Below are 21,754 nucleotides of genomic sequence, written 5' to 3' on the forward strand. Positions count from 1 at the left end.
GGTTGTTTCATCGCCGGAGTATGCTAGAGAAGTTATGAAAACCCATGATATAAACTTTGCGTAAGGCCTCAAACGGTGGCAACAATATCATGTTTATGACTCTACTGATATAGTCTGTTCACCATATGGTGATTATGGAGACAGTTACGAAAATTTGCACGTTGGAACTTTTAGCGCGAGAAGAGTCCAGTCTTTCCGATCAATTAGAGAGGAAGAGGTGGCTACTCTCATGATTGGTTGGTTCAAAGCAGGATCACCAATTAACCTTACAGAGAAAATTGCTTCACTAATATGGTATCACTTCCAGGGCAGCTTTTGGTGGCAAATCCAAAGATCAAGAATTATTCATTTCATTGTGGAAGAAACTTTAAAAGTGACGGCAGGTTTTAGTATTTCAGAACTATTCCTTCCATTAATTTCTCCATGGATCACTGGAGTCAAGTCTCAGATAGAGAGGCTGCATCAAGAAGCTGACAGAATAGTTGAAAAAATTATAAATGACCACAAGAAGAGACGGGAAACGTTAAACATTGAAAGAGTGGGGAAGCTGAAGATCTGGTTGATGTTCTCTTGAAGTTCAACAGCATGGTGATCTTCAATTTCCCTTAACTATGGACAACATCAAAGCAGTGGTCTTGGTAAGTCAAATCAATTAGTTTCCATTTACTTTGTTTGATATTTTCTTTTTTAAGCCAATATCATGTGAGCACAATTTGACAAACTGTATAACTACTTGATTAGGCACGCACTAGCCTTAAATGCATAGCTTAAAGTAGTGGTGATGATGAAATCTGGAAATTGTATTTAGGGGACCAAAGTTCAGAGTTGGGAAAATAAAGGAGCAAAGAGAATACGTAGATGTTAGGCGGTAAATTGATACATTTTAAATGTAATTTTCAAAATTTCCCTTGGACCTGGGTTGGCCATGGCTCCCAAAGCCATAACGTGGCCTACCATACCATCACGCTTGTTTATAGAGCCGACGATGGACTGTGCCAGCCATGGGACAAAAAAAGCACGGTACAATAATGCACAACATAAAAAAAAAAAAACGCACGGCATGGCATGGCCACGATTATGAGGGCCATGCCATGGGCCTTAAAAAGGCACGTAGGCTAACACGGGACGACACAAAAAATAAAAAAAGAATTTAAAAAAATATTAATCTATGTTTACATATAAGAAATTTGAAGATTTTAAAATTTTAAAAATTAATGAAAATGAAATGTATAATAATTCTTAATCCTAATTTCTAAGTTTGTATTTATAATTTATAATTATAATTTAGAAGTAATAAAAGTGTGAAATTCAGTTAATATTCAATTCTCATTATTTATTATAGTTCATAGTTCATAGTGGATTATTTATTTAATTATATAAATACAAAATGTAACTAAATATAATATAAAATATTTTTATAATTTATAAAATTAATATTTTTACAAAGGACACGGGTAGGCCACAGCATGGCCTAGGGCACGACACAATATATAGTGAGTCATATTATGGGCCTTCAAATTTGGTGGGCTGGCACAGCATGACAGAAACGATTTTTGCGGTTTGGCACGACTCGGTGCATAGCATGATAAGTCTGAATTTTTAAGCACAACACGACTCACCGTCAGCTCTAGTTATACTAAATGATGTCATGGTAGTTTTTAAGACTTTGAAACGTTGAAGAAAAAAATTTGTGGCTCAGTTCAAATCATGATGTAGAATTTATTATTATTTGCCTTTTTTATTTTTTTTTTTTTGGTGGTATAAATTTGTCCTTCAGCTGAGATCTATTATGAACCTCTTTCCAGGACATTTTTGCTGCTGGTGGTGAGACATCTGCTACAACTATGATTGGGCAATGTGTGAAATGATGAAAAATACAAGAGTGCTAGAGAAGGCACAAGCTGAGGTGAGGGAAATCTTCAATAGAGAAGGCAAGATCGATGAAACTAGCGGCGATGAAATGATACTTGAAGCTAGTAATAAAGAGACTCTAAGACTACATCCTCCGGCGCCTTTGTAATTCATAGAATGTAGAGAGAATTGTGTGATTAATGGATTCGACATACCCATCAAAACCAAGTCATTGTTAACGCATGGGCAATAGGAAGAGATCCAGAACATTGGAGTGAACCCGAGATCTTCAATCCAGAGAGGTTCCTTAATCATTCTGTAGACTACAAGGGGACCAGTTTTGAGTACATCCCATTTGGTGCGGTAGAAGAGTATGCCCAGGAATGTCATTTGGTCTAGCAACGTTGAGCTTCCTCTTGCGATGTCTCTACCATTTTGATGGAAACTTCCCAGTGAGATGAGAATGAAGATTTCGACATGACCGAGGCCTTTGGTGAACAGTTGCTAGAAAAGACAACCTGCACGTTATTCCCATTCCTTATCATCCTCCACCCTTCATCAGCAAAAAAAGGAAACAAATAGAACACAAAGAAATTGTTACTTTCTTTCTTTGTGTTTAAAACATCTCTATTGTTCATAAATAATTCACAGCGGTAGAAGATGGAGATTAATAAATCTCTGTGTAGAGCTTGGTATGACATTGTGCGATCTAATAGAGCATTTACATTTGCTTTAATATTAAATTGAGATTTCTTCTGGCGTTCAATATCTCAACTTCCTTATAATATAAATCCCAATTCAAGGTTGCTTTCTTTAAATTCTGTATTGGGCCTGCCACAATAATCATTCAAAGGTCTGTTTCTCATTCCCAATTTAAAGATAAAAGAATTTGAATCCTCTCCTGATTCAAGTGTTTCTTAAGACTTTAAGCATCTTGTGATATGTGTTCTTGTTCTTCAACATGTGTGGTAAATCAATCTTCTGTGAAGGGGACTAATTTGAATAATCTCAGTGTAGAGTTCAGACTTTATGACAGAATGAAATTAGAGTTGAATGAGCAGGCCCATACAGAATTTAGCATCAAAATTCTAGAATAACATTATGGGTACTTGAATCAATAGCCCTGGTCGTTTGTGTAGCCGAAATTTTATCAAACAACTTGGTGGACAAGCAGTAAAGCATCCCATAAAATTAATCACAATGCAAATAAGATTGACTATAGAGATAAGCAACCAACCACGACAGAAATAAATATTTGTTTTTTACAAAGTTGTCATTATCTTCATGGTTGGGGGATTTAATAATAATCCTATTTTATGGCATGTGATTGTAGCAGTGGGCTTTTGGCATTTTGCTTCTTTTGTTATTGGATTTTCTTATTCATCAAGGATAAGCACTCTACGGGGCTTCACAGTTATTAGTGTGGTGTTTTTGTAATCTTCAAGTAATTTAGGCTAACCATTTCTGGTGACCTGATAGTAAAGAGAAAAAAGATTTAATATGAGTTTTTAAGTGAGGTGGCCATCTGATGGTAAAAGAGCAAAAAGGTTCAACATGGGTTTTGAGTTTTAGTCCCTTCAGGCACTAATAAGGGTGACTACTAGGAGATTCATCCGGTGTTTACTTTAGGGCCTGGGTGATTAATTGAAAAAGTCTAGATATTTATTGTGTCAAGACCATACTAAATACCATCGGATCTATTCTCAGTGTAATGATGAAATGATATTTTACGGAGAATCTAACGATAATTAAATATAGTCTAACAAAATTAATAGTAAGACACTTGACTAAGAATTACTTTATATGGTGGTCATGGCATCTCGACCCTACAATTTTTATTTTTTTAATTTATATAGAAATTATTTAGTCCTTATAAATCAAATTCTCAATCTCGAACTTAACACTTTAGACTTGACAAATGTAACTCTATAAATGTAACTCTATAATTATGAGGCCCCTATTCATAGAGTTATATTTGAATATCCATCTACAAACTCTTTGATGAAATATGGAATGCTGAAGATATTCATGTTGGAATCAAGCAATTATTGATTTACAATTATTTGATTGATTTTGTAATTAAGACTTTATTACATCTACTGATTATATCATTGCCTTTATTGTATTCAAAGCCACTATATAAATTAGTTGATATACTCATTAAAATACACCAAATATACGCAAAATTACAATGACTTTCTATCCCCTCCTGGATGAGTTTAAACTAGTAGGTGAGAGTTCAACATATATTAGACCAATATTATTTTACATAATTTTTCATCCATTCGTTGAATTAACCATTGAAGAGATTAGGCAAACAAAATCAACAAACTCTTGGTAAAAGGTAAAAACTGTATAGTAAATACTAATTAATTATATCGAAAATAGTTTTTTTTTTTTTTTAAACTCAAATAAAAACGTGGTTTTAATTAACATTTAATAATAGTAAACAGTATTATATAACTGACCAGCATGATCCCTAATTTACATATCAATGGCTGGAAAAATTGATTCCCTCTGATAAGCATGCATCACTTATTCAACTAAGAATATCTAGTTAGTACCCCCATCGATTATCCTTTGAGAAAAACTTCCATGGCCATCTCAGTAGCCCCACCTTGCTTGATATAAAATTAAGCTGATATATTCCGTATATGTCTTATTCAAATTATTATTCTCTCTAACGAATGTACACATTTCTGTACATGTTTTCTTAGATCATTAAAACAAATAAATCATGTTTTTAATTAATTTAAGAATAATAGTAAATAGCAGAACTGGCCAGCATGATCCCTAATTTACATATGAATATCTTGAAAAATGGTTTCCTTTTGAAAAAAACATGAAACATGCATTACTTTTCAACTAACATAGTCTCTTTTAAGAAAAAATTGTTACATTCTTTCTTAGTTTTTAAAACAACTTTATTGGTCGTAAATAATTCACAGCGGTAGAAAGATGGAGATTAATAAATCTCTGTGTGAAGGTGAGACTTGGTATGACATGAGGAAACTTGCTGTGACATTGCGCCGATCTGACAGAACTTTTACATTTTGCTTTGGTACTAAATTGAGATTTCTTCTGGCGTTCAACTTCCTTATACTATGGTCCAATACAGAGATTTCTTTTGGAAATGGGAATTGCTTGAAATATTGTTATCTTCTTTTGTTTTGGATTTTCTTATTCATCAAGGATAAGCAACTGCGTAGAGCTCGTCTTTTTTATCAAATATAGGTGAGTGCATTGGAGTTATCTCAATTCAAACTGCTATTTTACTAATATGTAGATGGATTAGCCTTCATTTATTGAAGATTATTAGATAAATTTTTTATTTTATTTGATATGCTCAGTGATGGTGACAACAGCCAGCAAGACAAATGTGAGACATTTTATCCGGAGAGATTTTCTTAATAGTTCAGTTGATTTCAGGGGCACAGATTTTCAATACATCCCATTTGGTGCCGGAAGGAGGATCTGTCCAGGAATAACGTTTGCGCTATCAAATATGGAGCTGCCACTTGCTCAGCTTTTGTACCACTTTGATTGGACGCTCCCAATCCTGAAGATCTAGACATGACTTAGGCCTTGGGTGTGGGAGAAAGAGGAAGAAAGACTTGATGTTGATCCCATTCCTTATTGCTTTCCTTCATCACCGATTAATATTGCATAAGAACATGGATTATGTTCTATAAAGAGCCATGCATGATAAAGATACAATTAAAAGAAAAAGATTCGACGTTTTTTTTTTTTTTTTTTTTTTTTGATGACTGGGAGTATCCGAGTCAGCTTACGTGCACCTTAACTAATCCTTCGGGACCTTAGAACTACCAGCCGGGTACGAGCTCCATTGGCCACCTCTATTAACAACAATGGGGACTCGAGCGCAGGAGACCGTGTTAGATCCCCCTCTTGCTCTTTTACCCTCAAAGGGACTTGAATTTGAAAGACCATGTTAGATCCTCCTCTTAGGAGACCATGTTAAATTCTCATTTTGCTCTTTTACTATTAAGAGGACTCGAACTTGGGAGACCATATTAGATCTTTCTTTGCTCTTTTACTATTAGGTCATCCAATGGTAGTTGATTTGACGTCTGAATCTACTGAAAAATGCATATTCTAATTATTTTAATTACAAATAATGTATATTATTTTCACAGAAAAGAAAATTATTCCTAATGTCTAGGATTAGATGTAAATCTCAATTAGCATAGGTTTAATCTCTTGCGTTTAATTTCTACCAATAAGCAGTCTACTGTTTGTCTTTTCATCTCTAAAAAGATATACGTTTTGCAGTGTGCAAATTTTTTTCATCTCTGACGCATTTTTTGCTGGCTATGTCATTAATGAGGCCCATGAAGATGACAGAGCAGGCCTTCGGCTTTCGAAAAATTGAAAGCTTCAATATCATTGAAATAAGCTCTCCCATTTAAAGTCAATTGCCAACTTAACAGTTAAAGTCCTATGCAACTAAAAGCGTCTCCCACAATACTAAATGTGCGCTCAAATATATAAATATAGTATCCTTATAAATATGGAGATTCAAACCTTTGGCAGGCCAAAATAATTATAAATGAAGGAAATCGATAGAGTAGTTGGTAGTGTTGAGATTTCTTGAATATCTCCTGAATATTTTAATAATCTCCATATTTTGTAAGTTTTAAGATACTAATAATGTTCTTGATAGGGCTGTCAGACGGGTCGAGTAGCTCGTGAGCCAGTTTGACTCAACTCGTTTGAAGCTCGTTTATGGCTCCACTTGACTTCTGTTGAGTCAGCTCGGCTCAAATAAAAACGAGTCGAGTTTGATCAAGGGGAGGCTCAGCTCGATAGGCTCGTGAGCCTGAGGTGGCTCGCATAAGCAGAGTTACTTTTGTGAGTTTTATAAACTGTGGGGTACTGGTTATATTCAAGTTTAATTTTTTTTTTAAATGACATTTAACCCCCCTAAGTAATTAGTTGTAAAACACGACCCTAAATGCCCAAATCAACAAACACTAACTCTAAACCCCCCTAAACTGCAAATCCCTCAACCATGTAATCTCACCACTTTTTTTCCTCTTCTTGCCATCAAAGACACCGTAGATGCCAACGCCGATCGATTGACGACATCCACGAATCATGACTGCTTCAACATTCAGAGTTTCACGCCAATGTCGATTGAATTTAGACGTGAAACCATTTCTCTCAAACTTCAGTGCTTTAGTCCACGAGTTTTGCAAAAAAGGTGAAAAATGACTTCAACTCAAACTTAAATGGAGTTCTATGGTTGCATGACAACCTACTAAAGTTTTCAAAACCCATTCTTGATCATTTTTCTTATTCAAAATGATTGTTGTTCCTTTTGATTGTGTTGTCAGGTAGTGATTGCTAAGTTTAATTCTTCTGTGTATTTGGTTGGCTATAATATAAAGAGAGGTATAAAATTTTCTGAGTTTGGCTACTGCCTTTTGTTTGTTGATAATTTTCTAGGTTGAGTCTGAGTGTTGTTGTTGTTATTATTGTGGTTTAATAATTTGAGGTTTATGCCATTGTTTGTATTCTTGCTAGAGTACAATGTGCTTTAATCGGCTTGATATTTTTGTTGATGCTATTGAAACCTCAACCTTTGCATATGTTGTTGTTGTTGTAGGAGTTTCTTTGATTATTTATTTCTTTGACTTATCTATCAAAATAATTCTTATTATATAAGTTTCATATGGTTTGTTGATATGAGTTGAGCAGTTAATTTCACTTATATTAATTGTTATTTTCATTTTTCAAATATAGGTATGGAAATGGAAGGCAGTTCCTCAAGCATCCCGACATTGGATGATGGTACAATTACAATCAGAGCGATAGATCGTCGTAACGTTTATGCAACCACAATAAATATAAAACAAAGTGTTAGTAGCCCATAAAATGTGGAAGACAATGACAATCCACTTCATAGGAGAAAGAGAGCCAAGACATCAGCAGTGTGGACAAAATTTAAGGAGGGTGGTTCTTCCTGATGGTACAAAGAAGGTGGAGTGCATCCACTGTAAAACCAAGCTGAAAATTAATGCCACTAGAAGCACTACCCAATTTAATAGACATTTGAAGAGGTGTGCAAAGAGAATAGCTTCCGTGAGGCANCATGGTAATTAGTTATACCAATGAGCTTATGTTTTGTAGTTTTCGACATCGTCGGTATCGTTTCTACCACTGGCTTTGTATCAGACATGTCTTTAACAAACAATAATCCCAATGCACACCAAAAAACAGTTAAAACAAAGCAAATTAACCAAATTTCAGTGACACACCAAATCAATCAATAGCCACAACCAACCAGAGACCAAAGCACAGTAAAAGTCCAATAAACAAATGAAGAACAGTAGTAACCAGTAAGATATTACCAAAGCCCAACACGAAAATGTGTTGTACAAGTGCCGACGAAGTAGATGAAGAGAACATGAGGAGACATCAATGGTGGACACGCGCTCATGCACCGACGCGTGGTACTAGTGACCGGAGCTTTGGGTGGCACGTGGGGCTCACGCGCAGAGATTCTGATTGCTGGAACTTGAGGTTTTGCCAATCGGCTGCTTTTGAATCTTCCTAGGGAGGCAGTGTCGAACAAATCTCACTCTAAAATAGTGTTCTCAATTTGAAACCCAAACCCTAATCACCTTTTATTAGCTCTGATACCATGTAACAAGTATTAAGAATGAATATTCTACTTGTCTTATTCATAGAGAAAAAGAATACATATATAAATACACTTGCAATGTTCTAAACTAGGTATGTGATCAATCTATATTAGGATACAATATCAATGTGATCCCTATAATCCTGGAAATTAACTTCTAAATATATGCAACCTATAACTACCAAATATACATTTGTAATAGAAACAAACTTGACGCCGTTGAAGAACCGCTTGAAGGACCCTCCATGATCCTTCACCAGATCAAGCGTCTTAAGGATCAAAACAGGTTAATTCAATTTTTGATTGGTTTAAATGACAATTTTTTGGCTTTTCGGACACAAATGTTGGCTACATCACTGGCGCCATCTCTCCGGCGCACCTACAAGTTGGCGGTGCAAGACAAAAGCCAAAGATCGACTTCGTTTGACTCCTAACCAAATACTGAGGCTGCTACTTTCGCAGTCAACCCACAGCGGCAGCAGATTGGACCACCGAAGATGAAACATAGCAATGGAAAAAGGGGGCTAGGGCAATCTGAAGGAGAAAGCACTATTTTATATGGAGGAGTAAACGACTTGTTAGTGTATGCCCTAAGAACTAATCGTGTCATCGGCTCCAAGGCATTATGTTTTGTATATATATGTTAATGTATGTATTTTGTGTATATATGTTAATGTATGTATTTTGTATATACATTTTATCTTATCAATAGAAGAAAGTGTTCTTATTTCACATGTGGTTTATTGCTTCATTTATATATATGTATTACATGTGAAATGTCGCCTTTGTTAATTCATAGAGAATTAGAGAGAATTGTGTGATTAATGGATTCGACATACCCATCAAAACCAAAGTCATTGTTAACGCATGGGCAATAGGAAGAGATCCAGAACATTGGAGTGAACCCGAGATCTTCAATCCAGAGAGGTTCCTTAATCATTCTGTAGACTACAAGGGGACCAGTTTTGAGTACATCCCATTTGGTGCCGGTAGAAGAGTATGCCAGGAATGTCATTTGGTCTAGCTAACGTTGAGCTTCCTCTTGCGATGTTTCTCTACCATTTTGATTGGAAACTTCCCAGTGAGTGAGAAGAATGAAGATTCGACATGACCGAGGCCTTGGTGTAACAGTTGCTAGAAAAGACAACCTGCACGTTATTCCCATTCCTTATCATCCTCCACCTTTTCATCAGCAAAAAAAGGAAACAAATAAGAACACAAAGAAATTGTTACTTTCTTTCTTTGTGTTTAAAACATCTCTATGTTCATAAATAATTCACAGCGGTAGAAAGATGGAGATTAATAAATCTCTGTGTAGAGACTTGGTATGACATTGTGCCGATCTAACAGAGCATTTACATTTTGCGTGTATTAAATTGAGATTTCTTCTGGCGGTTCAATATCTCAACTTCCTTATAATATAAATATCCCAATTCAAGGTCTGCTTTCTTTATAAATTCTGTATTGGGCCTGCCAACAATAATCATTCAAAGGTCTGTTTTTCATTCCCAATTAAGATAAAAGAATTTGATCTCTCCTGATTCAAGTGTTTCTTAAAGCTTTAAGCATCTTGTGATATGTTCATGTTCCAACATGTGTGGTAAATCAATCTTCTGTGAAGGGACTAATTTTGAATAAATCTCAGTGTAAAGTTCAGATCTTTATGACAGAATGAAATTTAGAGTTGAATTGAGCAGGCCCCATACAGAATTTAGCATCAAAATTCTAGAATAACAATTATGGGTACTGATACAATAGCCTGGTCGTGTGTAGCCGATAATTTATCAAACACTTGGTGGACAAGCAGTAAAGCATCCATAAAATTAATACCAATGCAAATAAGATTGACCTATAGAGATAAGCAACCAACCACGACAAGAAATAAATATGTTTTAATCAAAGTGTCATTATCTTGTTGTGTCTACTACTTTGTCAAGCTTCCATCCATTGGCATTCTTCAGTAGTGTTCTGCCTCTTTTGCCTTCCTTCCAGCTCAAACTTTGACATGGTATCAGAGCTAATCTTGCTTCCACTAGAATCCTCTCTAAGCCATTGTTTCTCTGAACATGCAAAACAAGGCAGTAGGATTTGAATTTTTTTTTTTCCCCAAACATCACTAAAAGGACCCAACCTAAACACCCATAGAACCAGACTCACAGTCCACAGCCAACAATGAGTCCCCCACCACAAACCCAACACCAACAGGCCCACAAACTAAACTAACCCACTCATCCAACAGGCCCAAACATCCAAACTGGTCCAACCATCAAACAGAGCCCAGCCACCAACCTAGATTCAACTTTCAAACTAGCCCATTTCATTTAGGTATGGGTCAAAACCCCTACCGACGGGTCAAAACCCCTACCCGATCTTCCAATTTCTTCTAGCCTCCACCGTCAACCAGAACCAGGGGATGCCCTTTTTTCACCGATTTTCGATGGCTTGAGCTTGTGCTGGTAAAACAACCCTTGGTCGGATCTCCAAATTACACCATTGGGCTAGAGACTTCCGACGAGCTTTGGTAGCAGAAAAAATAAGGAAGGGTTCATCGATGGAACCCTCCCCAACCCACTAAACCACACCTGTCCAACACTGGATTCGGTGCAATACCCTGGTTTGCGCCTAGATCAGCAACTCCTTGAACCAGGAGATAGCGCACCTTGCCTTAAACAAAAATGCCCAAGAGATGTGGACAAACATCCAAGAGAGTATGCCAACTAGATCTTTGAAAGATCTTTACTTTATGTAAAAATCTTCTTGAAATCAAGCAACACAACTTGCCAGTCACCGTTTATTTCCTTCGACAAAGACACAATAGCCTGATATGGATCTTCTATCACCCTAGAACTTGCCGACTCTGCATCTGAGAACATTCAATATGAGAGTGACGAGTTGGCATATAATATACACATCAGGGGCGTCTTTTCAAATAACACAATATCTACTCCAAAGCTCCAATGATGAACTGTTGGGAGGCCATAAACTAACTGACAACACTTACTGAATATGCAATATCTGGACGGTACACATAAGATAGTTCAACTTCCCAACCAATCTTCTATATTTCTCAGGATCTCCAAATAGTTCACCATCTTTCGTAAGCTACACCTTAGGAACCATCGGAGCATGCATGGCTTTGCCCCCAATTTCCCTGTCTCAGTTAATAAGTCAAGCACATATTTCCTCTGAGAGAGGAATACACCCGTTTGCTCCTTGTACTTCAACCCCTAAGAAAACTTCAACATCCCTAAGTCTTTGCGTGGAACTAGGTATGGAGAAAAGACTTAAGAGATGTGATGCCACAATCATCACTCCCAGTAATACAATATCATCCACATACACAACTAGAAGAATGATGACAGTTTCAGACCGTTTGTAGAAAACTAAAGGTCAGTTTTACATTTCAGCATACCAAATCTCTCAACAGCCTGATTAAACTTTCAAAACCAAGCACGAAGACTCTGTTTTAAACCATATAGAGATTTGCGAAGATAACATACTTTCCCATACTCCCCTTGAGCAACAAACCAAGGAGGTGCTCCATATATACCTCTTCTTGAAGATCTCCATGAAGAAAAGCATTTTGATGTCTAGCAGATGCAAAGGCCAATCATAAGTAGCGCCATAGAGATAAACAACCGAATAGAGGTTAACTTAGCAACAGGGGAAAAAGATCAAAATAAAAAACTCTGTAGGTTTGAGCATATCCTTTAGCAACCAGACAAGTTTTTAACTAAGCAACTGACCTATCTGGATTAACTTTAACTGTAAACACCCATTTGCATCCAATAGCATGTTTCCCTAAACATAAATCTACCAATTCCTAAGTACCATTGTCATCTAAGGCATTCATCTCCTCTATCATCGCATTACGCAACCAAGATGAGAAGGGCTTCATGAACAGTTTAGGGATAGTAATAGAATCAAGGGAAGCAATAAAAAGAGCAGATGAAGGTGACAAATGATCATAAGAACAAAAGAAGAAACATGATAAGTACACTGCCGTTTACCTTTGCAATGAATAGGAAGATCATCACTTGAAACTGGATCTGAGACGAAAGAGTTGTGCCGGACATGAAGCAAAGGGAGGTGGACGATGAGAGTAGACTTTGATAGGAGCAAGATCAGAGTAAGAGCAATGTAGGAAGTGGCAGGAATAGGTGTAGGGTCAGAGACAGGAGCTGGTTCAGATATAGGTGCAGTGGTGGTGAAGGTTATAAACTAAAAATCATCATATCATTATCCTTGCGATCTGCATGAGAAGATGGAAAGTATGGTGTTTCTTCTAGAAAGGCAACCATCAATGGAAAAAGATATTATTAAGACTGGACAATAGCACCGATACCTTTCTAAAGTCGAGAATAACCAAGAAACACATTTAATGACTTGGGATCTAATTTAGTGATTGACTATTGAACATCCCGAACAAAGCAAGTGCTACAAATATCCTAGGTTCAAGAGAAAATAATGCTTGTTGAAAAGAATACTGTACTGGGTCTCACCATGAAGGATAGAGACGGCATGCGGTTAATCAAGAAGCAGGCGGTGGAAACTGCATCAGTCCAGAATGGTTTAGGAACATTCATTTGGAATAATAAGGCTTTGGTAGTTTCAAGAAGATGTCTGTTTTCCGTTTTGAGATGGAGTATCAACACATGAAGTTTCATGAAGAATGCCATTCTAAGTCATGTAATTTTGAAAAGAAACTGACAGATATTCTTTTGCATTATCAACTGCGCAACGTATGAACAGAAACATTGAATTGAGTTTTAATCTCAGCACAAAAAGCACAGAAATAAGAAAACAAATTAGAACGATTTTTCATTAAGAATAACCAAGTCATACGAGAGAATCATCCACAAATGTAACAAAATATCTAAAACAGTTTAGACAGAACTAGACAGGGACCCAAACATCAGAGTGAACTAATTCAAAGGGAGAATTAGCTATTTTATTGACTCTAGGACTAGAACCGACACGATGATGTTTAGCAACTGACATGACTCACACTCTAATGTAGGCACTTATTAAACTGAGGACATAATTTTTTCAGTGAAGGAAGAGATGGTGGCCCAAATGACAATGTGCTTGAAACCGAGTGCAACACTAGAACAAGCGACAGGTGTAGATTTTGGTCCGTCAGAATATATAAACCTCTAGATTCATGTCCTTTACCAATAATCTTCTTTGTCGTAAGATCCTAAAACAAGCAATAATCAGGAAGAATAAAACACAACAGTTAAGAGTACGAGTAAGTTGGCTAATAGAAATCAAATTGAAAGAAAAAAACTATAAAATGTAAGACATTTGACAAAGGAAGCTGTGGGGTAAGGGTACTGTGCCCAACCAAGAACGTAGGATGGTGACCCATCTCACTAAGTCACATTGAAAGGTTTTGATGATATGTAGCAAAGAGTGGGATTACCTAACATGGATCTGTTGCACCAGAGTCAATGAAATTTGGAGGATGAGGAAATGAGACATGTATTTGGCTTACCTGAGTTAGCCATAGCCATGACAAGAGTAGATGAAGTTTTTATGATTTAGTACAATGAAAACTAGGCAAATCTGCAGAATGAGAACTGACTAATAAGAGTATCATTGGTGGATGCAACATGGGCAGAGGGATTTCTTTTAGTTCTATTCTAAAGTTTTCTAAATCATGCTTCATGTGGTCCTAGCTTATGGCAATAGTGACAACACATTTGATAAAGTGGGCTTGGGTAGAACTCACTCCCAAAAGCTAGTCAAGGGAAGAAGGAGCCTAATCACTTATATACACTATAACAGCCCACTATTAGGGCGAAGTGGGACAAATTCAACTCTAAACACCCTCTCTCACGCTCAGGTGCAAGACCGAGGTCTAAAACCATCATCGCCCCAACCAAAGAGGGAGAGAAACAAACGTGGCTCTAATACCATGATAAAGGGGCCTTGGGTAGAACTCACTCCAAAAGCTAGCTCAAGGGAGGAGGGAGCCCAATCACTTTATAACACATAACAAACCACTATTGGGGTGATGTGGGACAAATTCAACTTCTAGCCCTCCTTTGTTGCCACTTCCAAATTGTGATTGCCCAGATTCATAGTCATTCTTTTGCTGACGAGGCACTACTAAACTGAACCGGTGGGGTAACTTCTGAGCCAAGTACCCTACTCAAGACATCCTGCAACGAGAGATTTTGGACTGGCTAGAACCTAAGACTTAGCAGTCTCAAATTCAGAAGGAAGACCTACAAGAAAACTCATAACTGCCATTTGCTTCCATTGTTTTGTTGTGACCTTTACATCAGCATTAAAGGGTAACAACATGTTCAACACTTCATAAGTCTTCTTAAACTCCATAAAATAAGCTGTAAGGGACTTATCTTGTTTCTCTGCATGATAGACTGCCTTACACACTTCTATGAATGAGAAACATTCCATTTCAAAATACAGAAATCCAAATAATCCATTAGTTCTTTAATAAACTCACAATGATTAATTAGGCCAAGTACCTCACCGTCAATAGAGTTTCGTATTTGTAGAATACTAGGCATCATCTCGGAGCATGTCTTTTCGACAATCCTTAGGTGGATATCAGTCATATGATCATTCTTATATACTCTATAAATACGTCTAACAGTTTTATGCTAATTTAAACATTGACAAGAGTGGGGAAGCTGAAGATCTGGTTGATGTTCTCTTGAAAGTTCAACAGCATGGTGATCTTCAATTTCCCTTAACTATGGACAACATCAAAGCAGTGGTCTTGGTAAGTCAAATCAATTAGTTTCCATTTACTTTGTTTGATATTTTCTTTTTTAAGCCAATATTTTCCATGTGAGCACAATTTGACAAACTGTTATACTACTTGATTAGGCACGCACTAGCCTTAAATGCATAGCTTAAAGTAGTGGTGATGATGAAATCTGGAAATTGTATTTAGGGGACCAAAGTTCAGAGTTGGGAAAATAAAGGAGCAAAGAGAATACGTAGATGTTAGGCGGTAAAATTGATACATTTTAAATGTAAATTTTCAAAATTTCCCTTGGACCTGGGTTGGCCATGGCTCCCAAAGCCATAACGTGGCCTACCATTACCATCACGCTTGTTTATAGAGCCGACGATGGACTGTGCCATGCCATGGGACAAAAAAAGCACGGTACAATAATGCACAACATAAAAAAAAAAAAAACAGCACGGCATGGCATGGCCCACGATTATGAGGGCCATGCCATGGGCCTTAAAAAAGGCACGTAGGCTAACACGGGACGACACAAAAAAATAAAAAAAGAATTTAAAAAAAATATTAATCTATGTTTACATATAAGAAATATTTGAAGATTTTAAAATTTTAAAAATTAATGAAAATGAAAATGTATAATAATTCTTAATCCTAATTTCTAAGTTTGTATTTATAATTTATAATTATAATTTAGAAGTAATAATAAGTGTTGAAATTCAGTTAATATTTCAATGTCTCATTATTTTATTATAGTTCATAGTTCATAGTGATTATTTATTTTTTAATTAATATAAATACAAAATGTAACTAAATATAATATATAAAATATTTTTATAATTTATAAATATTAAATATTTTTACAAAGGACACGGGTAGGCCCACAGCATGGCCTAGGGCACGACACAATATATAGTGAGTCATATTATGGGCCTTCAAATTTGGTGGGCTGGCACAGCATGACAAGACACGAATTTTTGCGGGCTTTGGCACGACTCGGTGCATAGCATGATAAGTCTTGAATTTTTAAGCACAACACGACTCACCGTCAGCTCTAGTTTATACTAAATGATGTCATGGTAGTTTTTAAGACTTTGAAACGTTGAAGAAAAAAATTGTGGCTCAGTTCAAATCATGATGTAGAATTTATTTATTTATTTGCCTTTTTTTATTTTTTTATTTTTTTTGGTGGTATAAATTTGTCCTTCAGCTGAGATCTATTCATGAATCCTCTTTCCAGGACATTTTTGCTGCTGGTGGTGAGACATCTGCTACAACTATAGATTGGGCAATGTGTGAAATGATGAAAAATACAAGAGTGCTAGAGAAGGCACAAGCTGAGGTGAGGGAAATCTTCAATAGAGAAGGCAAGATCGATGAAACTAGCGTCGATGAAATGAAATACTTGAAGCTAGTAATAAAAGAGACTCTAAGACTACATCCTCCGGCNGTCTTCCAAAACACCAAGGAGATTAACTCTGGCAAACTCGGACCCACCTGGGAAGGCCCCTACAAGATAATCAAAGAAGCAGGGAAAGGCGCTTACAAACTCCAGACCCCCGAGGGCAAAGACATCAACAACAGTTGGAATGCCGTTCACCTCAAACGTTACTACTCGTAGGTGAACCCTGTCCTTGTTGGGAATCTTGTTTTTCGTTTCTTTTCATTGTTAATAAAAAAGATGAGTGGGCCTATCCACCTCCTCTTAGACAGTCGGCTTCATGGCCAGATATTTAATGAAGTATTATTCAGTAATTATCATCTTCAAATCGACCACCGGTCGACAAATTACTGACACCTTCAAATCGGCCATGCCCGACATACATACGGACACCTTCAAATCGGCCACGCCCGATATACGTACGGACACCTTCAAATCGGCCACGCCCGATATACGTACGGATACCTTCAAATCGGCCCTGCCCGATATACGTACGAACACCTTCAAATCAGCCCCGCCCGATATACGTACGGACAACTTCAAATCGGCCCTGCCCTATAAAACGGACGGACACCCTCAAGTCGACCCAGTCGATGAATTACTCACACTTGAATCGACCCCGCTCGACTCTCGAACACCTTAAGATCGGCCCTGCCCGATCCAAAACTTGGCACCTTGGGACCGGCCCTATCCAACCCAGAAACTGAACTAAAGAGGCACCGCCACCCATCCAGGGGACTACACACTCGGTCAACCCAACCGAATGAATGATTCCTATACCGTTGTGTTGGGTCAGCACCAACCCAGCCCAACATAAGGCCTACGTGCCTTAGCCATCAGGCCACGATGAGGTAACATGCACAAAAATAAGGGAGAGAAACAAAAGAACAGGTCATTCATCCAAAGAGACAACATGAGAAGCCAGAACAGTCAAAAGTAATATATATGGCGTCAAACGCCCCAGTTCAGAATACAAAAAATGGCATAGACGCCAGACAAAAGGGCATCGCAGGCCCCAAAACACAAAAAGGAAAAGGGGGAAAACACTAAGCATCCTCGGCACGAGTCTCATCCTCCATCAAATCAGTCTCCACGCAAGCACCACTAGTGCTCGGCCCCGCAGCCAGGTCGCTCACGTCCTTAACACCCGGCTGACTAAGCTCAGGTGCCTGCTCCTCGTCCTGTCCCACCGGATGACTAGTTTCCTCTTCCAACAACTCTTGCATGAGTAGAATGTCTTCATCCAGATCCCAATGAGAGGTCCGCCCTTCCTTAAACTAAAGCATGAGCTTGCCTTGGGCCTTAATGATGGCGTCATCAGCAATGGAGATGCACTACTCCCTGAGGGACTCAACCTCCGCGGTTCTCTCGGTTAACTTGCGCCGTAGCCTCTCGACCTCGGCCTCACTATCCCTGAGGCGTTGCTGACTCTCCTGTTCGGCCTTCTGGGATGCTGCCTCCTTCTGCCGCAAACCAGCGTTGGCCTTGGATACATCCTGTATCCGCTTCTCCTGCGCCACGACAGACTTCCTTAGATGGAGACTGCTAGTGAGTACCTGCACAACAAAATTGAGCAATGAGAACACAGTCAAACAAGAAAAATGAACAAGTACTGCCATACCTGAACGGTGCGGGATACACCCCAATCAGCGGCAGTAACTGCACCCATCTTGTTCAAGCGCGCCTCGTCCGCTGGGAACAAGAAGGAGTCAGCCAGCTTACTCATAGATGTAGCGTCATAGTAAGTCGACGCAGTAGTCAGAATCGTGATGGTAATAGTCTCGGCCTCCTCATCCATAACGGCAGCCTGGGACGACCTGACTCCCGTCGAAGGCTGCTGACTCGATGGCTGCCGACTGGGCGGCGTCGCTAATACATCCTCAACCCTCGCATCCGCACTTACCAACGACTCCCTCTTCCTTTTCTCTCGACGCCTGGCGATGGATTCGCTCGCGCTTGGGACAGTCAACTTCTTCATCAGCGACTCTGCAAGTGCAAACTCTCCAACGGTTAGTGGGTTCAGCCCGGACTCACCAAAAATGATATGGTTGCAGTATCAACNTTCTTCCAACACAGCACACTACTCTTCCTTGGCGCCAAAAAACAACTTCAAACAACCAACCCTTGAACATTGCATTTCCAACAAAATATCATGATTTCAACACTCCTACTTGATACTTTTACTGGAAACACCAAGTTTTAGCCTTAAGTCTTCAAACTTGGCTTTGGACAAGGCTTTTGTCATAATGTTAGCAATCTGATTTTCTCTTTTGCAATGCACCAAACTGAGTTCCCCACATTAATTGTTCAGCGTCCCTCATGGCATGATACTTGATCTTAATGTGCTTGGTTTTGCTGTGGAGTACAAGATTTTTGGCCATGGCTACAGCAGACTGATTGTTACAAGAAATTGTGTTGGACTTCCCTGAGTTTGCTTCAAATCATCCGTGATTTTCCTTAGCCATACAACTTGGTTCACGATAGCAGCAGCAGAGATGTACTCTGCTTCTACTGTGGACTAAGCCACAATCTCTTGCTTCTTTGACAACTAACAAACTGCACCTGAATTTATGTAAAACACATAACCAGAGGTGCTCTTCAGGTCATCAAGGGATCCACCCCAGTCACTGTCAATGTATCCCAACAGCTCCAAATTTTCTGATTTCTTAAACCAAATACCAACCATTGTGCTCCCTTTCACATACCTCAAAACTCTCTTGGCTGCTCTAAAATACAGCTCACTTGGATTGCTCATGAACCTAGAAAGGTAACTTACAGTAAACATGAGATCAGATCTAGTGGCTGTAAGTTACAAAAGGCAACCAACCAGACTTCTATACTGACTTTCATCCACTCTTTCTGCACCATCCTCTTTGCTCAGCTTTAGGTTGGGAACCAATGGAGTATCCACAGGTTTACAACCTTCCATGCCAAACTTCTTGAGTATCTCACTTGCATACCTCTGTTGGCACACAAAAATTCCATCTGCAGACTAACTTATTTCCATACCGAGAAAGTAAATCATCAATCCTAAATTAGTCATTTCAAATTCATTTTGCATGGCTGTCTTGAACTAATTCAATTCTTCAGAGTTGCTTCCTGTAATCAGCAAGTCATCAACATACAATGAGACCACAGTCAAGCCACTTTCAGTCTTCCTAACATAGAGTGTATGTTTATTAGGACTCCTTGTGTATCCTAAGTTACATAGGTGGTCATTTATCCAGATATACCAGGCTCTAGGAGCTTGCTTTAGGCCATAGGCCATACAAAACCTTCTTCAGCAGATACACCTGGTCCTCTTTACCTCTAACCTTATAGCCTTCTGGCTGTTCCACATAGATCTCCCCAGTAATCCAGCATTCAAGAATGCTGATTTAACATCCAACTAGAAAATTTTCCAATCAAATTGAGCTGCAAACGCAAGTAACAACCTAATGATGTCGCAAAAGTATCAGAAAAATCAACCCTTTGTTGTTGTGCAAAACCTTTAACCACAAGCCTTGACCACAAGCCTTGCCTTGTGTTTATGGACTGATCCATTAGGATTTACTTTCATCTTGAAAATCCGCTTCACTTGGATCACCTTTCTATTTCCTAGTCTATCAATAAGTTTCCAAGTGTTATTCTTTTCTATCATTGAAAGCTCCTCATGCATTGCAGTTTTCCACACTTCTGACCTTGCAACTTCATTGTAATTCCGGGGTTCAAACATAGCCAAATTGCACCTTTCATACACTTCAGCTAAGGATCTAGTTCCTCTTACTGAAGGTTCTTCCTCTTCATCAGAATCTGCCTCATTAATCAGTTCCCTTGTTGGCTCTTCCTATCTTGGCTTAATTCCTTCATCTATTCTCTTCTCTTCCCAGTTCCATACTAACGTTTCATCAACCCTTACATCCCTTGTAATCATAATCTTCTTGGACTTAGGAATATAAACTATGTAACCTTTTGATTGATTGTTGTACCCTATAAAGATACCTATCTCAGCTTTGTCATCCAACTTGGTTCTCTTGCTTGCTGGAACCATGACATAGCAAATACTCTGAAATACTCTTAGGTTGCTCACTGCTGGTTTTATTCCACTCCACGCTTCAACTGGAGTTTGGTTATTGACTGTTTTAGTTGGTAGTCTATTCAGGAGATAAACTCTTGTATTAACAACTTCAGCCCAAAACATCTTGGGAAGCTTCTTCTCTGCCATCATACATCTTGCCATCTCCATGATGGTTCTGTTTCTCCTTTCACTGACCCTATTCTGCTGTGGGGTATAAGGAGTAGTAAACTGATGCAAAATTCCAACTTCTTGGCAAATTGAGCTAAACTCACTTGATGTATATTCTGTCCTATTGTCACTCCTTATAGCTTTGATCATTGTTCCAGCTTGATTCTTCACTAGAAGCTTGAATTTTCTAAATACAACAACTACTTCACTTTTTTGCTTCAAGAAATACACCTAGGCCATCCGAGAGAAATCATCAACAAACAGCACAAAGTATCTACTTCCATTTAGAGATTCAGTCTTCATGGGACCACACACATCAGTGTGGATTAGCTGTAGTTTATCATTGGCTCTCCAGGCATGATTTGATGGAAAAGATGGCATGTTGAGTTTGCCAAGCTGGCAAGCTGTGCAAAGTTTTTTCTTCCCTTCAATTTCAGGTAGGTATAGGACCATGTCTCTACTTCTAAGTTTTTTAAGACTTATGTAGTGGAAATGGTCAAGTCTTTTGTGCTAAAGATCAGATTCTTCAGACTTACTGGTTAGTGCATAATTTTATGATTTTTTCCACTCAACCGGGAAGCTCTTTCCCAGCATCCTCACACTCATCAACTTATTTTCCTCACTATCTAATATGACACATGATTGGTTTTGAAAGTGCAAGGAATAATTCTTTTCTAGCATTTGTCCTACACTTAATAAGTTTTGAGTGATTTCGGGTACATATAAAACATTTGAAATAACTTTGGTACCTGATTGTGTTAGGACAACAACATCACCAATTCTATTCACCCCCACATAGTCTCCATTTCCAATTTTAACTCTAGAGCAGTAAGACTTGTCCAGCTT

General features: G+C 38.2%; 1 protein-coding gene across 1 annotated transcript in view; it reads left to right on the forward strand.

The window, feature by feature from the left end:
* LOC116119301 (cytochrome P450 71D11-like) overlaps positions 1 to 21,754 on the forward strand; it is a 39,744-nt gene that overhangs the window by 13,278 nt on the left and 4,712 nt on the right. The window contains exons 2-4 of the mRNA XM_031405241.1: positions 482 to 523; positions 15,156 to 15,272; positions 16,483 to 16,681. Coding sequence (XP_031261101.1) covers positions 482 to 523; positions 15,156 to 15,272; positions 16,483 to 16,681 — 358 coding nt within the window. The remainder of the gene's footprint in view (positions 1 to 481; positions 524 to 15,155; positions 15,273 to 16,482; positions 16,682 to 21,754) is intronic.

This window comes from Pistacia vera, unplaced genomic scaffold, assembly GCF_008641045.1.
Source record: "Pistacia vera cultivar Batoury unplaced genomic scaffold, PisVer_v2 Contig880, whole genome shotgun sequence".
In the NCBI taxonomy this organism is placed as follows: domain Eukaryota; kingdom Viridiplantae; phylum Streptophyta; class Magnoliopsida; order Sapindales; family Anacardiaceae; genus Pistacia; species Pistacia vera.